The 25146-nt window shown below is 49.8% G+C and overlaps 1 protein-coding gene across 1 annotated transcript; it reads left to right on the top strand.

The window, feature by feature from the left end:
* The first annotated feature begins 1945 nt into the window (after window positions 1-1945).
* On the top strand, window positions 1946-16369 carry LOC144737705 (uncharacterized). Its single transcript, XM_078620558.1, has 4 exons — window positions 1946-2048; window positions 5085-5202; window positions 7568-7636; window positions 9846-16369. Exons 2-4 carry the CDS (start codon window positions 5091-5093, stop codon window positions 10739-10741), a joined length of 1077 nt encoding a protein of 358 aa, XP_078476684.1. The 5' UTR covers window positions 1946-2048; window positions 5085-5090; the 3' UTR covers window positions 10742-16369.
* The last annotated feature ends 8777 nt before the right edge of the window (window positions 16370-25146 follow it).

Here is a 25146-nt window from a genome sequence, read left to right as displayed (position 1 = left end):
CATCCGCTGGTCCGTCACTATGTAGTCCAGCAGATGTTCTTGCTTGGACCCGGCATGCATCCATGATGTTGTGTGGATGTGCCGATGCCGGAAGAGCGTGTTGGTAATTACAAGCCCATGGGCTGCACAAAAATCTAGCAGCCTCCTACCGTTGTTATTGAGCTGATCTGGCCCATGCCTTCCAATCACTCCAGACCAGGTGCCAGCATCATGACCAACTCGGGCATTGAAGTCACCCAACAAGATGACTCTGTCCCGAGTGGCCACTTTAGCCAGCACCTGTGACAGGAGGTCATATAAGGCATCTGACTCATCGGCTTTGCCTGCATCCCTCCACGGATGTTCGTCTTCGGTGGGGGCATAAGTAACCACCACCACTATTCCTCGCCTCCGGTTGATGGGAAGGCGAGCCCAAAGTATCCTGGGGCTTACAGCTTCCCACACCTCACTGCCACGCTCCCACACCCCCTTCATTCTTTTGTTCAGAAGAAGAGCCACACCCTGTTGTTTGGCTGTCTCCTGCCCCGAGTGAAGGACTGTCCACCCCTTATGGTGGCAGGAACCAGAACCGGTCCACCGGACCTCCTGAATGCCACAGAGATCCAGGCGGTACCGGTCCAGCTCCCGACAAAGGAGTGGCAGCCTCTCCTCCGCAGTGAGCGTTCGAACATTCCACGTGGCCATCCGCAATGGTTTTTCGTTGTTTCTGGAGGAGCCCCGAGGGTGAAGATTCAATCTCCTGGCTCCGCCAAATGGGGTTTGGCCAGGAGGCGTCATAAAAGCCTGACCCCCCGGGGCCTCCGGCACAAGCTTATTTGTTACAGGTTTTTGTTTATATCGTAGTTTAGTGGTAATTCATTGAAGGTGGAGGGGTTACCAGCCGCTCGCACCCATCCAGAGCCCCCGTTTAGCCACTGTGGTGGTCACAGACGCCATGAGGGGAGAGGCCAATGGGCATTGGCCCTCCCCCCACAGCACTGCCCACGACAGTGTTGCCCGTCCGGCACCGCGAGGAGGTAGGAGGTTGTTTTGCCGGACACTTTCACACACACACAAAACAAAGATAAAGACAAAGACCCCCCATATAGACTGTCGGGGCAAGTACTGTTAGCGAGCACCTATGAAGGCCAGAACGGTACACGAGGGGGTGGGTGGCCAGAACCATGCCCGACCGCCTTTCTCTCCCTAGTGGCAATGTTTACACACCGCACCAGGTACTAATTTGAGGCTGAGTCGACCTAGGGGAGGCCCGGGACCGGTTCAGATAATTGTCACCGATGTTGGCCGTGAGCAGGAATCGAACCCGGGTCGCCGGGATTATAGCGCAGCGCGCTAACCGCTACACTACCGCTCCCCACTTGCGCACGCACACACTTGCACACGCACACACTTGCACACGCACACACTTGCACACGCACACACTTGCACACGCACACACTTGCACACGCACACACACACACTCGCGCGTGCACACACTCCCAGTGCGAGGCTGACTCAGAGTTCCGCGGTTTAAGTCGCAAATGCGAGTTCGAGTTTTAACTTAATGTAAAAAAAGTTAATATTTCATGGAAGCAGGTTCTTAAGTGCGGGTGTTTGGAAGTCTCGAGTTCGTAAGTCGATGACTGCATGTCGTTGAGTTTAAAGAAGGGAGCAAAAGCGAGGAATCGATTCTAAATCTGTTTAAAATGTCGGAATCTATAATCGATTTCTTGACTTAAAGCGTTCGGGACTGCAGGAATTCAAACTCTTTGGGTCTGTCGGTAAAGTCACGGAGATAAAAGAAAATAATGAAAATATCAATTTTTTATTATTATTTAATTAAATAATAATTGTTCATTACTTTTCTATCTACGTGAGTTGACCGAAAGACCCAAAGAGTATCGATTTCTTACTTCCGCTGAATTCGTCCACAACCATTGGTGCCAGAACACATCAAACGCCGCGCGATTGAAATCGGTCACGGCGATCCGACTCCAGCGGGGCAAACCTGGAGAATCGAGAGTCGCGATTACTGGAATCGATCCCATGCGGCTGCCCTCCGCCACGCTGTGAGTAGCCGAAGTCGACCCCGCGAGTGGTGATGGGGAGCGGTGGCGCAGCAGTTAGCGCCGCGCTCCCCTCCACGCCTGGCCACTCGGTGGTGTTGGATTCCCGCCCGCCTCCACCGGTTGACGATTATCTCGACCGGTCCCGGGGCCTGCCCTAGGTCCACTCGGCCTCAAATTAGCAACCCGGCGCGATGTGTTAACGTCGTCACTTGGGGAGACAAAGGCGGTCGGGCGTGGTGTTGGCCTCGTGCGTCGCGGTGTAGAAGCTGTCTATGGGTCCAGCTGTCTCTGTGGTGTGGAGGCTGTCTCTGTGTCCAGGTGTCTCTGTGGTGTAGAGGCTGTCTCTGTGGTGTAGAGGCTGTCTCTGGGTCCAGGTGTCTGTGGTGTAGAGGCTGTCTCTGTGTCCAGCTGTCTCTGTGGTGTAGCGGCTGTCTCTGGGTCCAGGTGTCTCTGTGGTGTAGCGACTGTCTCTGTGTCCAGCTGTCTCTGTGGTGTGGAGGCTGTCTCTGTGTCCAGGTGTCTCTGTGGTGTAGAGGCTGTCTCTGTGGTGTAGAGGCTGTCTCTGGGTCCAGGTATCTGTGGTGTAGAGGCTGTCTCTGTGTCCAGCTGTCTCTGTGGTGTAGCGACTGTCTCTGTGTCCAGGTGTCTCTGTGGTGTAGAAGCTGTATCTGTGTCCAGGTGTCTGTGGTGTAGAGGCTGTCTCTGTGACCAGGTGTCTCTGTGGTGTAGAGGCTGTCTCTGTGTCCAGGTGTCTGTGGTGTAGAGGCTGTCTCTGTGACCAGGTGTCTCTGTGGTGTAGAGGCTGTCTCTGTGTCCAGGTGTCTGTGGTGTAGAGGCTGTCTCTGTACAGGTGTCTCTGTGGTGTAGAAGCTGTCTCTGTGTCCAGCTGTCTCTGTGGTGTAGAGGCTGTCTCTGTGTCCAGCTGTCTCTGTGGTGTAGCGACTGTCTCTGTGTCCAGGTGTCTCTGTGGCGTAGAGGCTGTCTCTGTGTCCAGGTGTCTCTGTGGTGTAGAGGCTATCTCTGTGGTGTAGAGGCTATCTCTGTGTCCAGGTGTCTCTGTGGTGTAGAAGCTGTCTCTGTGTCCAGGTGTCTGTGGTGTAGAGGCTGTCTCTGTGCAGGTGTCTCTGTGGTGTAGAAGCTGTTTCTGTGTCCAGCTGTCTCTGTGGTGTAGAGGCTGTCTCTGTGACCAGGTGTCTCTGTGGTGTAGAGGCTGTCTCTGTGTCCAGGTGTCTCTGTGGTGTAGAAGCTGTCTCTGTGTCCAGGTGTCTGTGGTGTAGAGGCTGTCTCTGTGTCCAGGTGTCTCTGTGGTGTAGAGGCTGTCTCTGTGGTGTAGCGGCTATCTCTGTGTCCAGGTGTCTCTGGTGTAGAAGCTGTCTCTGTGTCCAGGTGTCTCTGTGGTGTAGAGGCTGTCTCTGTGTCCAGGTGTCTCTGTGGTGTAGCGGCTGTCTCTGTGCAGGTGTCTCTGTGGTGTAGAAGCTGTCTCTGTGTCCAGCTGTCTCTGTGGTGTAGAGGCTGTCTCTGTCCAGCTGTCTCTGTGGTGTAGCGACTGTCTCTGTGTCCAGGTGTCTCTGTGGCGTAGAGGCTGTCTCTGTGTCCAGGTGTCTCTGTGGTGTAGAGGCTATCTCTGTGGTGTAGAGGCTATCTCTGTGTCCAGGTGTCTCTGTGGTGTAGAAGCTGTCTCTGTGTCCAGGTGTCTGTGGTGTAGAGGCTGTCTCTGTGCAGGTGTCTCTGTGGTGTAGCGGCTGTCTCTGTGTCCAGGTGTCTCTGTGGTGTAGAAGCTGTTTCTGTGTCCAGCTGTCTCTGTGGTGTAGAGGCTGTCTCTGTGTCCAGCTGTCTCTGTGGTGTAGAAGCTGTCTCTGTGTCCAGCTGTCTCTGTGGTGTAGAGGCTGTCTCTGTGTCCAGGTGTCTCTGTGGTGTAGAGGCTGTCTCTGTGTCCAGGTGTCTCTCTGGTGGAGCGGCTGTCTCTGTGTCCAGGTGTCTCTGTGGTGTAGAAGCTGTCTCTGTGTCCAGGTGTCTCTGTGGTGTAGAGGCTGTCTCTGTGTCCAGGTGTCTCTGTGGTGTAGAGGCTGTCTCTGTGTCCAGGTGTCTCTGTGGTGTAGAAGCTGTCTCTGTGTCCAGCTGTCTCTGTGGTGTAGAAGCTGTCTCTGTGTCCAGGTGTCTCTGTGGTGTAGAAGCTGTCTCTGTGTCCAGCTGTCTCTGTAGTGTAGAGGCTGTCTCTGTGTCCAGGTGTCTCTGTGGTGTAGAGGCTGTCTCTGTGTCCAGGTGTCTCTGTGGTTTAGAGGCTGTCTCTGTGTCCAGCTGTCTCTGGTGTAGAGGCTGTCTCTGGGTCCAGGTGTCTCTGTGGTGTAGAAGCTGTCTCTGTGTCCAGTTGTCTCTGTGGTGTAGAAGCTGTCTCTGGATCCAGGTGTCTCTGTGGTGTAGAAGCTGTCTCTGTGTCCAGCTGTCTCTGTGGTGTAGAGGCTGTCTATGGGTCCAGGTGTCTCTGTGGTGTAGAGGCTGTCTCTGTGCAGGTGTCTCTGGTGTAGCGTCTGTCTCTGGGTCCAGCTGTCTCTGTGGTGTAGAGGCTGTCTCTGTGTCCAGGTGTCTCTGTAGTGTAGAGGCTGTCTCTGTGTCTGTCTCTGTGGTGTAGAGGCTGTCTCTGCGTCCAGGTGTCTCTGTGGTGTAGAGGCTGTCTCTGTGTCCAGGTGTCTCTGTAGTGTAGAGGCTGTCTCTGTGTCTGTCTCTGTGGTGTAGAGGCTGTCTCTGGGTCCAGGTGTCTCTGTGGTTTAGAGGCTGTCTCTGTGTCCAGGTGTCTCTGTGGTGTAGATGCTGTCTCTGTGTCCAGGTGTCTCTGTGGTGTAGAGGCTGTCTCTGTGTCCAGCTGTCTCTGGTGTAGAGGCTGTCTCTGGGTCCAGGTGTCTCTGTGGTGTAGAGGCTGTCTCTGTGTCCAGGTGTCTCTGTGGTGTAGATGCTGTCTCTGTGTCCAGGTGTCTCTGTGGTGTAGAGGCTGTCTCTGGGTCCCGGTGTCTCTGGTGTAGAAGCTGTCTCTGTGTCCAGGTCTCCATGGAGATGGACCCAATGTGCTCCTGGGTGCCACCAGCTGCTGCTTCTGCGCTTGATGCGGCACTCATGAAGCAGGAGGAGTCATGGACGCATGCAGCGTTGAAGCTGGAGGGTGAGGGCCCTTCCCCCTGCACTCACCACACTCACCTCACTCACCCTACTCTCCACTCTCACTCACCACACTCATCTCACTCACCCTACTCACCACTCTCACTCACCACACTCACCTCACTCACTCATCCTGCTCAGTACACTCACCACGCTCACTCGCCACACTCACTCCACTCGCCACCCTTACTCAATCTTCTCACCCCACTCGTTGCACTCATCACTCACCCCACTCGCTGCACTCATCACTCACTCCACTCGCTGCACTCATCACTCACCCTCCTCACACACCACGCCTGGACCAGAAGTAGTCGCGCTCGACTTGTTGATGTCCAACTGAACACAGCAATGCAGTGCATCACTGGAACCCTCAAGTCGACCCCAACACCCTGGCGGCCCGTGCTGTCACAAATCTCTCCCCAACCCCTCCGCCGCAATGCTGAAACCCTCCGGGAAGTCCTGAGAATCGAGGAAAATAGTCGCCTTGCCATTCGCCAGGATCTCGATAACATCCCACGCCATCGCTTGCAGTTACCCTTATTGACCCCATGTGCTTAACCTTTAACAATGCGAGTTCAACCCCAGTGAAGCTTGTAGAGCTGAATGGAGTTCAAAATAACTCACAAACACCTCGTGAAAGACTTAATGCAGAAGATTTGATCTTCTACGATTTGATGGTCCACCATAAATTGCATCCACACAAACCATGGCAGATGCGGATACCTTATGCACAAATCGAAAATTAAAAGCTCTCCAGTAGTGTGCGACCTGTGGTCATCCAGAATAAACCGTAAAACTTATAGCGACGCAATAGCCGATCTACAAATACGATGGAGATATCACGGCGATACATTCCTCTGCTCCTGATGCGGTTATCTGGCTTGACCACCTGAATGTGTAAATGTAGTTGTTGATCTGTATCTACATCAGCAGCCGTACTTAAAGAAAAAGACCCATCAAGAACTGAGGCTCAAAAGGATCCTGCCAATTTGCTGCGTGTGATCTCAATTGAAGTAATTTGCAGGGGATTTGATTTTTTTAGCATTGGGAAGTTTTGGCCAATATCAGTTACACCATGTGTGTAGGTGCTTTTTGTGTAGCTTCGGCAGAAAACTTAAGAACCTGGAGAAAACACAAGCAGAACCAGGGGGAGAACACAAAACTCGGCACAGAGAGGCGATGCCGGTGATGAGCAGCGCTCGGCACTGTGCCACCATTCCGCCCCATGTGTCAAATGTGGCGATCCACGTTTCATTCCCGCTCACGACCAATAACAGTGAAAGCAAGACCAGTGAAACCTTGGATTGCGAGTAACTTGGTCTACGAGTGATTTGCAAGACGAGCAAATTTTTAAAAGAAAAAATAATTTGATTAACGAGCGATATCTTGCAATACGAGCAGTACGTACAGTATATGCTTTGTCTGCCGAGCGTCACGTGATCACAACTGAGCCAATTGTTCTTCTCTCTCTCGCTGCGGGATTGTGGGTAATCATCTCCCATGCTCGGTCTCAGTCGGCGTGCCTCACTCGTATAGTCAACATCCGTGTGAGCGTATACTGTTTCCTACAGTACTCTATAGTGTTGTGACCACGTGTGTGCGTAAAGCATTTTTTTTATTTTGTGTAGTGACTTCTTTAGTAACTGTACTGCAATAATGGCCCCCTCCTCCTCTCCTATCTCGTCTCTCTTACACCAGCCACGATTAAATTTAATTAATATATTTGATTACTTTATATTAAATAAAAAAAAATATATATAAAAAGGTACAGTATTTTGTATTAATCATTTTTATATGAATATTTTTGGGTTGTGGAACGAATCATCTGAGTTTCCATTATTTCTTATGGGGAAATTCGCTTTGATATACGTGTGCTTTGGATTACGAGCACATTTACGGAACGAATTATGCTCGCAATCCAAGGTTTCACTGTACAGTCTGTTGATCTCCTATAACACGGTAGTAGTTGCCTTGCTGAATAAAACCGCGTTATGAAAAAAAACGCGTTATAAATAACGTTGGGTAAAGCACAGTCCGCGATAACACGTAAGATGCATACGCAGGCTGAACAAAGACCGGGGCATGGTGGGTATCGTCTTGAATCATCCAGCAGCATCCCAATGCTTTGTGCGATGATGCTACGCCAAGACAGACGTGCAACTGATTATTCCTACTCGCGTGACTCATTTCTGTTCACTCGATCGCATTTTAAGCAATTCGCATCAGTTTAATGAAAAAAGTGTTCCTTAATACATGCATAGCGTTTTAGGAGAACAGACTGTATTTGAACCAGGCCGAGGCCTTGCCTAAGTCGACTCGGCCTTATATGAGTACCTTGTGTGATGTATTTGTCTTTGTGCGTGCTGTAGCTGCAGACAGCTGTACAGAGAGCCCGGGAGAGGCAGCGTCATGGCTCACGGTGAAGAGCGAAGCCTCAGGTGGGGGCTGAGCGCTGCTACCCCCCCTCCCCCCACCTCCGCTCTCTCTCTCTTTAATTTGCTCACCGCCGTCGCCTCGTTGCGTTTCTCCAAACGCAAATCTCAAGTTCAAGTCCTGGCCTCCTCGCCGTTGTCTAGAGCAGACTCAATTGGACAGCGGTGCCGGTTTGAAATCAAATGCACCCCCCGCAGGCCACACAGGGCCTACGAAAATGAAAAGCGTAATAATCATACAGCGTTACCGAACGTCGGCTGTATTAAAACAACAATAGTATAGCTAAATTCCCATCAACAACCCACGTAATTTCGATTTAAAGCTTTCGTGACTACAGGGATTCATCTTCTTGGTTCTTTTGGTAAAGTCCCGTAGAAGGTAAGTAATAAAATAATACAAATTTCACATAAAACAATTCTCACGACGTTTCGGCCACAACGCAAGCAGCCGTCCTCAGGTGAAGAACAGGTCTGTCATAAAGACAGCGTCTGAATGAACACCACCACGCTTGGCAGCGTATATTTAAGCTGCGTTGGAGGGGGAAGAGTGCCTTGACAAAGGAATTTGCATATCAAGAGGAATGTAAAAACACCTAAATGAATGAAATGATTTGTATAGCTACTCACTCAGTGCCGCGACTGCTCGCTTCCTGCTGCCTGCCACCTCTTTGTTTGGACCACTACATCGAAGTTTGAAACAAGTGGACTGGACTCTTGCCAGCTTTGTTTTTCTGTGCGCAGATCAAGCATGTTGGCTTTCCATTTACCTCCACAAACAAATTAGAATTCTTCCACCTTTCTTGCAGAATTCTACGCTCCTTATCGACCTTTTCTTTAATATCATAATTGGCCTATAAGACTTATAAGACACTTCAAAAAAATATTCCCACGCATTTGAATTTTTTATTTTAACTGCCATTTGAAACGGATTTTGCTGCTGGAGTGAGGATAGTCGTCATATCGGTATGAAGTGCGTGCATAGAACCAGCGTGAGGCACTTCCTCGGATTTCTAGGGACAGAGGTGGTGGCGGAGGGATCAGTGTACTTCTGCAGATGTCTATCACACAGATAAACTAAAACTGAACAGTTTTTATATCACAAAGTAAGGCCCACTTAGCTATGTAGCTCTTTTTGAGAAGGAGATCTGCCCACAAGTGATAACTCAAAAAAGTGGCTTATCTCATGGAAATGTATAGCAGCCAAATACTCTAAACGCACGTTTCTAAATCTGGAGGTGAGACCTGGAGGGGAAACCTGGAGGAGCCGGAAAGAAATCCACGTGACCACGGACAGAGAGACACGCAGACTCCACATACACAGCAGGCGTCAGGGTCGGGATCGAACCCACGACCTCCTGTATACCAGGCAAGGTAGTTAACATCTCTTAGCCACCAGATAAAGTTGCCGTGGGGGGGACTGGGGCTCTGTGTGCAAACATTGCAGTGGGCAAACCGGGTGACGGCGGCTGGGGGGGGAGGATGTCTGGGCTCGGTCATCGAGAAGAAAGAGTTAGAATGCATGGGAAAAGAGAGTTCATTTAATTTCTAACTGCAAGGCACGCCAAAATCCCCCATTTTAAATTCAGGTTGAATTCATGTCGAAGCTTTAAAATATTCTATAAATAAATTATAACAAATTTAAATAAGTGGTAACGATTAAAACACTTGGCAAGCCTGGAGGAAGGGGGCTTGGGGTTGCCGGGTCCGGCCCGCGTCAAGTGTTTTGACACCCCCTGATCTAGAGCTTAGAATACCTGCTGGTTATGTCCGTTAGGCGATTTAATGTAGCCAATAATTTTTCCGGTCGCATCTTTCTCTCAAAACTTTTCAGCTTCAGCCCAGGGGTTGACAACCAAAATAAAATAAAACGCAATATTTCAAGCGCCACAATATGCATCAAGGTGAATACGAAACAGCGGTCCTTAATAAATAAACGTCACGAAGCAGTTACTCAAAGAGCTGCCGCATGCAGCTGCGAGCCACAAGTTGCCGACCCCTGCTTTAGTCATGTGTCTTTAGACTTCTTGAACTGCTTGTTCTCTCCTTCTTTTGTTCTACCCCATTCCCTTCCTCCTCCTGCATACGTGTCTGGGCACTCCGACGTGTCACGGGTGCATTACAACATACGGGGAAGTTATGTTCCCACGCTCTCCCCTCGTTAACGCCGAACACCCAAGAGCCACGTGCCCCCACATTTATTTTTTTGTCGCTGCAGAGGATGGAGTGGATGGTGCCAGCTTCCCCTGTCTGGTGTGCGGCCGCGAGTTTGGCCGCCAGAGATCTCTGCGCCAGCACGAGCTGTGGCACCGGCGCACGGCGGTGGCCCCTCACCCGGAGGGACTCGGTGACGACGATGACAACGTTACCGGCGCCAGCCTCCCGGGCCAGCCAGGCTCCCGTGCCACGGAGAGGCTTCACGGGTGTGCCGTCTGCGACAAGGCGTTCAAGCGGAAGCGATACTTGATAGTTCACCAGAGGACGCACACGGGTGAGAAGCCATATGGCTGCACCGAGTGTGGTAAGGCGTTCACGCAGAAGGGCCACCTGCGCATGCACCTGATGTCCCACAGCGGTGCGAAGCCGTACGCGTGCGGCGTGTGCGAGAAAGCGTTCCCCAGGAAGGGGCATCTGCTGGTCCACGAGAAGACGCACACCGGCGAGAGGCTGTACGTGTGCACGGTGTGCGACAAGGAGTTCTCTCGCAAGGAGCACCTCCTCGTGCACCAGCGCACGCACACCAACGAGAAGCCGTACAAGTGCCTCCTGTGCGAGATGGCGTTTAGGCAAAAGAAGTACCTGCTGATCCACCAGAGGAACCACACGGGTGAGAAGCCCTACACGTGCGCGGTGTGTGACAAGGCCTTCAAGAAGTCAGAGTACCTGCAGATCCACCAGAGGACGCACACGGGGGAGAGGCCCTACAAGTGCGTGCAGTGTGAGAAGGCATTCACGCAGAAGGGCGACCTGCAGAGGCACGAAGCGATCCACTCGGGAAAGAAACTGTTTGAGTGCCCCGTGTGCGGAAAAGCGTTTAAGCGCAAGGACTATCTTGCCATCCACAAAAATAACCACGGTGTGGTGAAGGGCGAAAAAAAAGCAAAGGTGAAGTGAACCTGGGGAGAGATTCCCAGACTCGACAAGGACGACGGCAAGATGAAGCTGCCCTGTCCACTCTTGCTGTGTTTACTCCTTCTGCCTACGCGTCACATGGCTCCTCGTGCAGTCAGAGCCACTTGCCATGGCTGATTCTCCCTTTCCCCGCATTTCAACACCTAGGAGACTCACTGCAGGTCTTTCCCTTTTAACTTGCAATGTGCAGATGTTTTTGTCGAGAAAACATTTTTTAAGAGGTGGAGTGTTCTTACATTCTGCACTGCAGTCAGGGTCTCATCGCTGGGTTTGTAGGCAAAGGGATTGCAGTCCACTCATTGGTGTTCTGCTGCGTTGGCCTGGAGTCTGTGATGTTTGCGATTGCTGGGCTAAAGTATTCTTGATGGGGGGGCTATTGCACCAACAATTAATGTAGTGGGTGAACTGACTGAGCGGAGGTTGTGCGAGTATCCTACTAGTGACTGGGATTGACAAGGATGGACCCAAATGCACAAGTGGTATCCCCGAATCATGGAAAGACTGGTTGGGGCCCCATATCCTCAGTAGCAGCTCTGCGTCGCACACTGAGGCTTCAGGAGATGCAGTCGATGGCTCAGGGGACACATGGAGGACACGGAGACGGCACTGGTGTGCATGGAGCCAGGGGGCTCGTGCAGAGGAAGAGGAGTACGTGGCCCCAGTGAACGCAGAGCCTCAGGGACTCCAGCAGGTGGAGCTGTGATGCTCTTGCTAAGAGGCTTTTCTTGCATTGGGATGGGAGTGCAGGTGTTTCCTCCTGCTGTGGTATATGGAATGTAGCGGACATCACGAATATGTTAGAAGCCACACCGTTGCCTTGAGTGTGGCAAGTTAGACTCCTGAGTCCTTAGACTTTTCATATAGATCCAAAAGGACTAGTTTGGAAAATACAATTCACAGGCATGTCCTCATTCAATGATGATAATTTTCCATGTGCTAACATGAGATTGTATTGAGAAACATGGACAGAAACTATCGTCCTATTTGGTGTTTGCAGAATGTTTTTTTTATGGAATCAACAATTATCTTATTCCCTTCCAGTACCATTGTAATGGCTTGTCATGTTATAGTGCTCTAGGATTTATTGTTAGCTCAACTCTCCTCCTTAAAACACTTCTGCTTTGTGTTCATATACAGATTTCATCACTGGTGTTTGGAACGCCATTCTGGTATTTATTGTCCCACCATTCAAACTCGTTGTCTCACTGTTGTGCGGCATTACTGTAAGCCTGGTTATAGCCCTGTTAAAAGCATGTCTACGTTTCACTCTGGAATAAGGTCCAATGAAAATTCTGGTCGCACCCACCAGGCCACAATAACCAAATTGTTGCTTTGTAAGAATCCATATGAAGTGATTGTCACGTGCTTTTAATGCTTTAATAGTTAAGTCTGAATGTATTTTGGTTGTATAACTAATATACAACATTTAAATATGAGAGCATGCGTTGGGGCACCCATCTCACGTTCAAACCGGCAATGTGTAGTACGAGTGCCTTTTTAAAGTGTAATGTCACTCATAATCATGCAACGTCGTTAACACTTGCATTATGTGGTGATGTCGGCCAGTCCTCACTGCATTTAAAAGGAAAGGGTTGAGCCTATGGATAAAGATGCTTTGGTCACCATCGATAGACCATGTGTCACTGCCACTGACAACACCTCCCAGATGGACAACTGTATGGCTTTTGATTTAAAGCTTTCGTGACTGCAGGGATTCATATTCTTGGTTCTCAATAAAATAATAAAAATACAAAACAATAAAATGCTCACGACGTTTCGACTGCAACACAAGCAATCGTCATCAGGTGTGAAAAACACAGCAAGAAATTTGAAAAAAGTGGCGGTTATTTCTTAACGTTAGCACCACGAACAGCGATTTTGGCAGTTGTTCAGATGGACGAGTCCATCTATGTTCGGAAAAGAGGAGGTGGAGAGGAAGAGAATGGAATGTGGTCTGAAAGTCACCGTAAGCGTGAACACAATCAATTAAGACCCGAAATGGTTTATCAAATCCTTCCAATGATTGCTAAGCCAGAATCCATCTTCTTGGTTGAAATTGTCTCTGTGTTTGTATATATGGATAGCCTCATGAACGAATCTCTCATGGTAGCCAGATGGCTTGCAGAGAACCTCTGTCTTGGAGAACCAATAATATAACTGTGGCTCTCTAATTGCTTTAATGTAATGCCTCAATGTGTTCCTACACTAAGGTGTTGCATTGGAGAGGAGTATTTAAATGCAAGTGATGTGTTTTATAGATAAATGGGGCATTGCATCATGAGGTGCAGTGAAGTCTGTCCTGAGTCAACTCTGTCCATCGCAGCCAACTGCAGTGGCAGTGGACGACGTGCCTCCTAAACCCATTATGTGTTTGAACATTGTTCAATGTGGTCCACAACCGTGATTGGAGAGAGAATCCCGGTTCATCAATAGTCGGGTCCTCAATTATGTTTTTGTTTGCCATGTTTGTAGCTGCCCACCATTCAGACCAACGAGTGTGGGTGTCTTTATTTCCAGCTGCCAGAGTTGAGGTGAGTATCCAGATTGGCTTCCTGGATTTAAGCCTTGGGCATGGGAGTTCCTTTATACCTTGGTGGAGCGGTAGGGTGAAGTTTTCCATGATGTACTCCATAATCGCCGTGGTATCACTTCGGATGTTGGCTGGAGCGATGTTCACGAGTATAGGAATCCACAGGAGGAGAATGGACTTCAGAATGCCGCTGATGATATGAAGTGCAGTATTGATTTCGTTGTCGATGAGGTTTGTGTGAGGGCTGGCCCTCCACTCCGCTGCAGAGTGGACCAGGTCCTGCGTTGATATCTTCAACATGTGGGCATCACTTCCTCATGTTGTTCCCGCGAGTTTCTGGATATTGTTCACTTGTGCTTTTGTTGAAATTTTCGCTTGTTCAAGGTGGTGCCGGTAGTTGAGCATTCAGTCCAGGGTAACTGTGAGGACCAACGTCCACCACACCGCCCTCGCTAGGCAAGTGAGACGCGTCATCCGCCCATTCCACTCCCTCCTCCACCGCGTCGGTTAACTCCCGCCGGGCCTCCGCCGACTGAGTGACGGGGCCCCCCGCGCTAGCGCCCTCACCGAGGGACATACTCGTGCTGCTGGCTTTGGAGCCACACGGAGTTAGACCACATGCCCGTGCACACCGCAGCTATCACTAACAAAGTGGGCCGTGAATGTGCTCGCACCTGCATGCCATTACCTCTAAACGCATGCCCGTGCACACCGCAGATATCGCTAACACAGGGGGCACTAACTCGCTCACACCTGCGAGCAATTACCTCTTAATGCATGCACACACCGCAGCCCTGCGTTCATTCTCGCTGCGCAGTTCACCACGCAGTCGCTCCACACATCACAGACACCACACCTATGCTCTGTGCTAACTTTTATTCTCAGCGCAAACCACGCACTACCCGGCGGGAATATTTTGCGAGAAGAGCCTAGCCTAAGTCCCCAGTCACTCAAACGCCCTACCACGTACCTCGTAACTGTACTCACGGCATCGCACGGACGCTGTGAGATGCGGAGGGAAGCGGACAAAAAAGCATTGCCTATCACTGCCTTGGACCGTGTTCGCGAACACAAGGCAGATCTGAAACACGGTAGGACCAATACCTCTGCCGTTGCTGATCATTATTTTAACGCTGTGGGCTCGCACAAAATAGATTTTTCCAAGATCAAGGTACTATGCTAACCCACCGGCTATCATCAGAAATTTGTTCATGAAGCCATCCAGATATATAAACACAGACACAACTTCAACCGAGAAGATGGGTACAAACTGAGCAATCATTGGAAGGAGGTAATTAACCAAGTAAAGTCTTAACTGACTGTTTCCATCCTACCTGCCTATGTCAGCTGTTATTTCCGACTCTCTGTGTGTCTCTCTCTGTCTCCCTTTCACCATGTGTACCTCTTGCTCTTAGGGATTTGTTCCTGTTGCCCGGCTCTGACATTGACATGCTAATCTCTCACATTTACATTTACGTACAAATTCCTTCTCTAGCTCCACCCACTTACCCTGGGGTTGGGCCCACCAAAATCCTATATAAACTCTTGTTGCAGCAGCTCTTTCTCCTACGTCAGAATTCCTCCTGCTGTGTTTGTTTCACACCTGATGACGGTTGCTTGTGTTGGGATCAAAACGGCATGATCTATTATTATTTTTTCTCCCTACGTGACTTTACCGAAAGAACCAAAGAGTATGATGGCATACTTCGCTCTGCCATTGCGCCTCGTCAGTCCCTACTTTCCCAGTGGTGTTTGCTCCTTGGTATTTTGAGGAGTGCCATTTGCGGAAGCAAGAACTTTGGAGGAAGGAACGTTGTTGGCCCATATCTCATTGCGATGTTTACCGGAATCTCTGGTGGCTTGTCAACAGGATTACTTAAGGGCAGTGTTTCTGGCCAAAACATTTTATTTCCAGGAAAATTTACTTGGCAAGGAACCACCCAGCTGAGCTATTCAGGATGGTCGACAGTTTGTTACATCCTAATTATACAATTGTAGTAACATAGAATTGGTCACTACGAAGCCTAGCGCTGGTTGCTGGAGGAGAAAGGGATCTGCAGTTGCAGCAACCGTCTGACAGCAGGCCACGTGATAAACCAGAGAGGGATGTCGGGGAAAGGTTACAGAGGGGGCATGGGAGGGAAGCCCGGGAACCCGCTTATAGGTTCTAGAAAGGGGGCATGGCTGGGGCGGAGCAAGGCCACGCTGGGATGATAAAAGGGGACCCCGAGCAGAAGCTCGGGGCTGTTGCCTGGAGTGGGATCCCGTTGTGCTGCTGGAGTCTTCGCCGTCGTCTACGTCTTCACCTGCTCGGCGTCGTCAGTCAGGCAGTCTGCCAGCTGTCTGACGGTGAGCTGGAGTTACTCTGTGTGGACTGTCAAGGCTGTTAATAAATAGTGCCTCCTACTCTTAGTGTCTCTGAGTCAATCACTACACAATCATCAGGATTATTCCATCTGTTGAGCGATCCAGAGATTTCCATCAGTTTTTTTTACCAATATTGACTCTTTGGTTCTTTCGGTAAAGTCACGTAGAAATAAATAAATACAAATTTTAGAATACGACGTTTCGATTGCAACACAAGTGTAGTGACTGGAAATGTCATTGTGTTGTGCCGGGCTTGAGGCCACGACGGGATGTATACTGTTGTGTGTACACCCCGCACACGAGGTGTAGTACCAGCCCTAGTGGGTGCTTGGGTGAGCGCTGATTAAGCACGGTGGCACCACGCACAGCGTGCATTGCGGGCTCCCGTTGAGAGAGCGAGAGTGTCAGCCAGCTGGGGTTACGTTGGGGGCATGATACTCTGGCTGACCTGGGGACACGTGACCAGATGATACTGGAGGGGGGCCACCGGTGGAGGGGGCTAATGGGTGGTCACATGGTCCGGGAAGAACTCTCGAGAGCCTTCGGGCAAGGGCGAGAGAGATCGAGACGGTGGGCAGGGCGAGAGGCGGAGCCAGCCCCAGCCCCAGCCCGGCCCGATATAAGGGGGGCCCTGTGAGGGGCTCGGGGTTCTGACTGTTGGAGAGGCAGTATGTTGTGCTAAGAGAAACGTAATTCTTAAAGTCTTAAAGTCACTTTATTGTCAAGTGTGTTACATGCATAACATACAACACAGATGAAATTACAGTCCTCTCTCTTAGTCCCACGGTGCAACCAAGCAATTAAAAAACAATATATAATCACAATTAACAGACATAAATAAACAATAAACAATCGGCGATCAACACAAAATAAGTAATCTAAATGTAATAAACTTAAAATAAACAGTCGAAAATTTTTAAAATGTAAAATATTATTTAAATTAAGTATTTAAAGAAATAAGATATTTAAACCAATGTGGTAGTGCGATGTAGTGCAGTGTGCAGTCCAGAGATCAGAATGTACAAGTCAATGTGAGTGTTTTGAAAATGGGTTCAGGTGACAAATGGACGTCGGTGGCGCGAGGAGGGAAATGGTGGTATAGCAGGGAGGGAGTTGAGTTTCCTGACAGCCTGGTGAAAGAAACTGTCTTTGAGCCTGCTTGTCCTGGCTGGAAGACTCCGCAGTCTCCTCCCTGATGGCAGCAGGCTGAACAGGCTGTAAGATGGGTGAGTGGGATCACCTGCAATCTTTATTGCTTTGCTGGTGATGCGGTTGTTATAAATGTCAAGAAGAGGGGGGAGAGAGACACCAATGATCCTCTCAGCTGCTCTCACTATGCGCTGCAGAGTCTTGCGGCAGGACACGGTGCAGGTGCCGTACCACACGGTGATGCAGCTCGTCAAGATGCTCTCAACGGTGCCTCTGTAGAAGGTGTGCATGATAGGGGGCGGGGCTCCTGCTCTTCTCAGTTTGCGGAGAAAATACAGGCGCTGTTGGGCTTTTTTGGCCAGTGATGCAGTGTTGTGACTCCACGACAGGTCTTCAGAGATGTGCACACCCAGGAACTTGGTGCATCTCACCCTCTCCACTGCAGCACCGTTGATGGTTAGCGGAGTATGCTGGGTGTGCACTCTCCTGAAGTCCACGACAATCTCCTTCGTCTTCTCAACATTCAGGTGTAGATTGTTGTCCTTGCACCACGTGGCCAGCCCGCGCACCTCACTCCTGTAGTTTGTCTCATCACCGTTATTGATGGCACCCACCACAGTTGTGTCATCCGCAAACTTAATGAAGAGGTTGGAGCTGAATGATGGTGTGCAGTCGTGGGTCAGCAAAGTGAAGAGGAGGGGACTCAGCACACATCCTTGGGGGACCCCTGTGTTCAGTGTGATGGTGCTGGAGATGTTGCTGCCAACTCGAACTGCCTGTGGTCTCCCTATCAGGAAGTCCAATAGCCAGTTGCACAGCGAGGTGTTGAGCCCCAGGTGATCTAGTTTGTTGATGAGCTGCTGGGGAATGATTGTGTTGAATGCTGAGCTAAAGTCGATGAACAGCATTCTGACGTAGGAGTCTTTAGTCTCCAGATGGGTGAGAGCTGAGTGAAGGGTAGCGGAGATGGCGTCATCGGTTGAGCGGTTAGACCGATATGCAAACTGGAAACGGTCCAAGCCCGGGGGAAGGATAGACTTGATATGTTGTAGAACTAGCCGCTCGAAGCACTTCATAAGGATGGGAGTGAGTGCAACCGGGCGGTAGTCATTGAAGCAGGCGGGAGATGACTTCTTCGGGACCGGGATGATGGTGGTAGCTTTGAAGCACGTGGGTACAACAGCCTGTCTCAGCGAGGTGTTAAAGATGTCGGTGAAGACATCTGTGAGCTCCTCCGCACAGTCTCTCAGGACACGACCCGGAATGTTGTCAGGGCCCTGGGCTTTCCTTGGGTTCGTCCTTCTGAGGGATCTCCTCACGCTATCTGGGGATAGCGTCAGCACCTGATCACCGGGAGGTGGTGGAGTCTTCTGTGCTGGAGTGCTGTTGTCTGCCTCAAAGCGAGCGAAGAAGTCCTTCAGCTGGTTCAGCAGAGAGGTGGAGCTGTCACAGATCTGCGGAGAGGGTTTATAGTCCGTGATGGTCTGCATCCCTCGCCACAGGTTCCTGGTGTCTCTGCTGTCATTGAAGCGGTCGGCGATCCTCCTGGAGTAATGCCTCTTGGCCAATCTGATGCCTCGCGACAGGTTGGCCCTGGCTATCTTCAGGCCCATCTCCTCGCCTGCTTTGAAGGCGGCGTTCCGAGCCCTCAGGAGCCTGTGGACTTCCCCTGTCAGCCATGGCTTTTGGTTGGCCCGAATGGAGATGGTTCTGGTGACTGTGACATCCCCCATGCACTTCCTCATGTAGGAAGTGACGGTCTCCGTGTACTCCTGGAGGTCTACGGTGTTGTTGTAGGTGGCTGCCTTTCTGAACATGTTCCAGTCGGTGGTGGAGAAGCAGTCCTGGAGTGCCTCCGAAGACCCCTCAGGCCACACGCATATCCGCTTTATAACTGGTTTGGTGACTTTAACCAGCGGCCTGTACGCTGACGTTAGCAGAACAGTGGCATGATCAGAGGCCCCAAGGTGGGGGAGGGGACGGGCTTTGTAGGCACCTTTGTGTGTAGTATAGACATTGTCCAGGATATTGTTTCCTCGTGTGGGAAAGTTGATGTGTCCCTGGAGTTGTGGAAACACGATCTTGGGGTTGGCATGGTTGAAATCCCCAGCGAGAATGAGGAAGGCATCTGGGTGGGCTGTCTGCTGGTCACCGATGTGTTGATGGAGTTCATACAGTGCCTCGTTCCTGTTGTTTTCGGAGCAAGGGGGGATGTATAGTGCCACCAACAATATGGCACTAAATTCCCTCGGCAGATAGAATGGCCGGCATTTAATTACCATAAACTCCACCGATGATGAGCAGTGTTGGCAGACCACAACAGCATCGCGGCACCAGGCATCGGTGATGTAAACACAGAGTCCCCCGCCGCGAGTCTTCCCCCCCTCGACGAGCGCTCTGTCCGCCCCCCCTCGACGAGCGCTCTGTCCGCCCGGTAACATGTTAGCCCGGCTAGCTGAATGGCATAGTCAGGGACGCTGTCGTTAAGCCATGTCTCCACAAACACAAGGACACAGCACTCACTCACAGTCCTGGAAGTTGTACGAAGAAGGCGGATATAGTCCAGTTTGTTTTCCAGCGAGCGTACGTTGGCCAGTGTGATGGTCGGGATAGCCGGCCGGTGAGGGCTAGCCGCTCGCCTAGCCTCGATACCTCCGCGCTTTCCCCTCTTCTGCTTCCTCATACACCGCCTATGGCGCTTCCACTGTAGGCTGGTTGCAGTAGTAGGGGTCGGTGGTAGAGCAGGCCTCTGGAGCAGACCGCAGTCGCGTAACTCTTCCGCGTCTGCTGGGTTTATATCCATAAGTATGGTTCTTCCGATGGCGAGCAGAAATTCACGAGTGTATGTGCGCCCTACGTTTAATCGACGTGATAATGACGAACAAATGCACGTAGATGGATAACACAAAAAACATAAAAACACCGATCTGATGGGAGAGAGAGGAGCCGCTGCATGTATCCGCGCCGCCATGATGCCCATGTAATCAACCAGGCTATGCGTTAACTGTGTTAACCGACTCTGTTGTTGCATTGCATTACACTTCCTAATTTTACTAAATTTGCTTTCTCCGTGCTTGTTTGTAAGTCTATTGTCCAGGGTCATCCGCCCGCTATGTGCTTGTTGGTTTAGAAGTCCAGTGTCGCTCCTCTGCCCGCTATGGGCAGGAATTCCACACAACTCTCTCATTGTTTTCTACCCCCCCCCCCTCTCTATTTAAGGCCGCGACACAGAGGTGTTGTCTTTCTGTGTCTATGTGTGTGTCCCTCCGTGTCTGTATCTCTCAAATTTAGCATTCTTTGGAAGAACGTTAATCAACCAGGTAGGATGGTGACTGTTGTGTTAGCCGACTCTGGGTTGTATTGCATTATGTTTCTAAGTTTGTGCTGTTTTTTCTCATTCATTCGTAGCTGATGATGGTTGCTTGTGTTGCAATCGAAACGTCGTATTCTATTATTATTTTATTTTGTTTATTTCTATGTGACTTTACCGAAAGAACCAAAGAGTAATTCCTGCAGTCACGAAAGCTTCGAATCTAGTTTCAACCACCTCTACGGGGAGGATTTCCCCTGTTTGTTTCACACTTAACTTCTAATTTAGCAATCTTTGGAAGAATGTAATCAACCAGGCTACGTGTTAACTGTGTGTTAACCGACTCTCTGTTGTTGCATTGCATTAAACTTCCTTAATTTTACTCAATTTGATTTCTCCGTGCTTGTTTGTAAGTCTATTGTTCAGAGTCATCTGCTGCTATGTGCTTGTTTGTTTAGAAGTCCAGTGTCGCTCCTCCACCTGCTATGGGCAGGAATTCCACACAACTCTCTCATTGTTTTCTACCACCCCCCCCCCCCCTCTCTATTTAAGGCCGCGACACAGAGGTGTTGTCTTTCTGTGTCTGTGTCTTCTCTACTTGTGTCTGTGTCTCCGTGTCTGTGTTTTGTCTCCATCTCAAATTTTGCATTCTTTGGAAGAACGTTAATAAACCAGGTAGGATGTTGACTGTTGTTAGCCGACTCTCTGGGTTGTATTGCATTGTATTTCTCAGTTTGCTATGTTTGTTTTCTCATTCATTCGTACCTGATGATGGTTGCTTGTGTTGCAATAAAAACTTCGTATTCTATTATTGAATTTATTTATTTATAAGTGACTTTACCAAAAGAACCAAAGAGTAATTCCTGCAGTCACCAAAGCTTGGAATCGAATAAGATTGATTTCATCCGCAATATACTCGGACCCCCAGACTGTCTCATGGTCAGCCTCACGGCAAAGACTCCTCTAGTTCTGGATAGGTTTGCCCCAATTTCTTCAGCCATCTTGCAACTTGCTTCTGGGATGAATTGGACCACCTGTGATTTGGATCCCTGCCCTTCATGCCTCCTAAAGGAGTCATTTGAGACAGTAGTCCAAATACTTAAATCATAAATTCCTCCCTTTCGAATGGCAAGGTGCCTGTGTCCCTTAAAAAGGCACTAGTGCGACCACTTATGAAGAAGTCGGGACTGGATGTTGATGTATTATCAAACAATCACCCAATCTCCAACCTCCCATCTTGGAAAGTTGTTGGAGGTGGTCTCAGCCCAGTTGGAACATTGCCTTGAGTCTGGTCGTTTATTTTTTTCATAATACCCAGTCCAGCTTTCGAGCTGGTAAGAGCATAGAGACGGCCCTCATTTGTGTGGCTAATGACCTTCTTCAGTCCATGGATCGGACAGATATCTGCCCTTGTCTTGCTTGATCTCTCAGCAGCTTTCGACACAGTTGACCATGCAATTCTGCTACAGCGCCTGAGAACCATGGCAGGAATTGGTGGAACTGCCTTAGAGTAGATTGCCTCTTTCTTGTCAGGAGATACCACAGAGTGTCTATGGGTCCCCATTTGTCACCTGAAGGGCCTGTCCTGTTTGAGGTCCCGCAGGGGTCTGTTCTGTCACCCCTGCTTTTCAACCTATATGTTCAGCCGCTGCGGGATATTATCCGGAGGCGGGGCCTATGTTGCCACCAGTATGCCGATGACACGCAGATCTATGTCTTGCTTACTGACAAACCTGGGTTTGCGTGTCTCTGCATTGCCTGAATATCTGTCCGAGGTAGCAGCAACATTGCTGGATAAAATTTTTATTTTTAAAAGTTTAAACCTGACGACCGAGGTAATGATCGTTGCCTCTGATTCTCAATTCAGGCTGGGCCAGTTCGATATCTAATTTCCACTTATTAACAGGGTTCAGATTCGTGCCTTTCCCAAGGTATGCAACCTAGGGGTTCGATTTGACCGCAGCCTAAAAATGCGTGCACAGATGGCGGCTGTGATCAAGTCTGGTTTCTTTCATCTCCGCCAACTCCGTGTTTTGCGCCCTTTCTTTTCAACTCGTGCCCTTGAGTCATTAACCAATGAATTCGTATCGACTTGCCTCGACTACAGTAATGACCTTCATGCAGGACTTGCACTTATCTTTTTGAGGGCGCTTGAGTTAGTGCAAAATGTGGCAGCCCAAATTCTGAGGCGTGTAGCCCGCATTGAGCACGTTATCCCCACTTTCTGCAATCTGCATTGGCTTCCAGTAAGCTTTTGCATACAGTTTAAGTTAGCCATTCTGGTCTATAAGCTCTGTATGGTCTTGGACCAATGTACCTGCGGGCCCAACTGATCTGTCATATGACTGGGGTTTATATACTACGCTCTTCAGAGTAGGACCGACTATCCCAGCCTCGGCTCTTGCGCTCAACGCTGGGGAGACGGGCCTTCTCAGGTGTTGCCCCAAGAATATTAATGCCTTGCTGGCAGTGATCCGGCATCCTACGAGCAACAGTGTGCTTAGGAGGGAGTACAAGGCTCACTATTTTCTCTATGGCTTTTACTTAAACATTATTTCCTTGTCTTTGCATTTTATTTTAGTGTACATTGTTTTGATACATTTCAAATAAATACAGTTTACGGTAGGCAGATTTATTCCGAATATTTGTTCGAGGTAGCAGATTTACTCTGCCTACCATTAGACTTACTGTAAAGTATCGCAATCACACTTTGCCGGGCATTGGTGGTTATGGTAGTGGCCTGTAATCCAGCACTGTGGAGGTAGCAGTGAGGATTGGTGGATCACACAACTATTGTGAAACTCCCTTCCCATGGGCGTCCAAGATATGCCTTACCCTGGCTCGTCAGGAGGCAGTACAGCAAGTGAACTAATCATTATGTTTCCATCTGTACGGAGATTGTGTTACCTCCTCGTGTGCGTGGATGTTGTCTGGGTGCTCCGGTTTCCTCCCACATGTATCATTAGTCATCAATTGGATGAAAACATCTTAAAATAAAACCCTATGTATGTATGTTGAACTTCTGTCGCATGGTACGTAGCCAACTGTGCCAATTGTAGGTGCATGTTCCAATCAAGGAACATGGTGAAAACGAGTCATATGACTCAGTGTCGCTGTCATGAATGAGGACAATTTCAAATATCGACCCTCCTTCTTCCCTTGTGATGTACACGTACTGCTTTATGTACAAGTGAGTTTTGATATAGTGTAAATCCACAAATGTGATACCCCTCTTGAAATTGTGTCCCGCTGAAGATCAGGACACGTCTTTACATGCCCTGATCTTAACAAATGCATCTAGGATGCGTACAGTACCTAATAAGGACATTTTTTTCTTTGTACGAGTCTGGTTCTACCGGAACACTCAAATCACTGAATAGAAATGGACCAAAGAAATTCTTGCTCTTACACTGCACTCTCTTAATGTTGTCAAGCAAGATATTCCAAGTCTCGGTAATGTCACCACTTGAGGGTAGTACGGGCCGTGACTTCGAAACCAGTAATGAAGCAGCGCATTGCTCACTACGATCAGCGAGCTGGGACGGCAGTGGCTGCGGAGACCTGCAGGTTGATGAGTCACTGTTGTATCAGAGGAATCTCGTACTTATCTGCATCTTATTCGTCTGCGTTTCCCCACTGCGATCTCCTTCCATTGAGAGATCCACACTGAAATTTGACGATGAATGTACTTTTCTCCTGGTAACCCGTTGCTGCTGTCACATTCTCAATATCGTCAGAATATCATGAAACTAAACTGAGACCTTTGGGAGAGTCTTTACATATACAGCTCTGCATCAATCCACTGCCCAGTGAAAACCATGGAGGTTGCGACCAGACTTCAGCAATGCGGTGTAGAGGAGATCAGGGACACAGAACCAGCTCACATATCACTCAAACTGAGTCATTGCCAAGAATTGGATACCAAGGTTCATGGTGCAGTGCTGTAACCACTAAGCACTGCAATTTGGAACTGCTTCGTTACATCTGTAATATGATGCACCCGGTGGTAACTGTGCGATGGTGATAGGCTCTGTTGGCCTCAGCCCGCAGCCAATGGGACGTCGAGCCAGGGGCGTAGCCCTGGGGCTGTATAGCAACATCTAGAAGGTTCCAGGGGTGACGCTTATGATTGGCTGTGTGGCATCACGTGAGCCAGGTGATATAAGGGGTGGAGAGAGACAGCTCGTCTGCGCCTCCGGCACGGCAGCGGCCACGTGGCAGGCCGGAGGCTGACTCCTGAATGCCGTTAGCCAGCAGTGTGAGGGAGCGAGGAAAGTGAGCGAACGCCACGCTCGAGTAATGGGAGTAACGGGAAAAAGGAACCCAGCGGTGTGAGAGAGCTGTGTAAATGAAGAACAAATAAAGACAAGAGATACGATATCGTACGGAGTGGGTTTATTACACATCCATTGGCAACGCATTCACAATGGATAACCTTGTGCAACTTAATTTTAGCCAAGCATTGAGTTGAAGTAAGCACACGCACACATACCGCATGTGTGCATAGTGGACAGACTGCTACCACACGGATCCTCTTGTGGTTTCTGAGCAGTTTACATTGGGCTAAAAAAATATCCCTTTTCAAGCTTGGGCATCCCCCTTTGAGTCAGCAATGTCACAGCACAGATTGGGAATCGCTCTCACAGCAGTGCAAGAATTGTCCCTGCTACCAGCACCCAGCACATCCAGGTTGCTCTCCCAAGAGCCTCATAGCTCCTCCTTTTGTGCTGCTTGTCACCCTCCTCCTGCTCCTGTTACTGATCCTCCCACTCTCCACGAGCCCAGTGGCTCCACGCACAGCGGCGCCGTCTCGGTGTCCTCAGTCCATCCGTCCCCCGAGCTACCGGCTGTGTCTCCTGAAGCCTCTCTGTGCGAGATGCGGAGTAACTGCTGGGGACATGAGCCCAGCCCACCCCACCCCTCCCCCCCTCCATGGTCCGTCCGGGCAACACCACTCGTGCATTTGGGTCTGTCCTTGTCGATCCCCAGTCCCCCGTCACTCTGCTGGATTCACATCTCTCAATCAGGAGA

The sequence above is a fragment of the Lampetra planeri genome, chromosome 72 (assembly GCF_965212315.1).
Source record: "Lampetra planeri chromosome 72, kcLamPlan1.2.h2, whole genome shotgun sequence".
Lineage (NCBI taxonomy): Eukaryota > Metazoa > Chordata > Hyperoartia > Petromyzontiformes > Petromyzontidae > Lampetra > Lampetra planeri.
The sequence above is the reverse complement of the archived record's forward strand: the minus strand, read 5'-3'. Positions and strand labels throughout refer to the sequence as shown.

Coding starts and splice junctions, on each gene's coding strand:
- LOC144737705 (XM_078620558.1), top strand. CDS start 5,091: ATGGAGATGGACCCAATGTGCTCCTGGGTGCCACCAGCTGCTGCTTCT. Junction 5,203..7,567: donor TGCAGCGTTGAAGCTGGAGG/GTGAGGGCCCTT, acceptor TGCGTGCTGTAG/CTGCAGACAGCTGTACAGAG. Junction 7,637..9,845: donor GGTGAAGAGCGAAGCCTCAG/GTGGGGGCTGAG, acceptor TTGTCGCTGCAG/AGGATGGAGTGGATGGTGCC.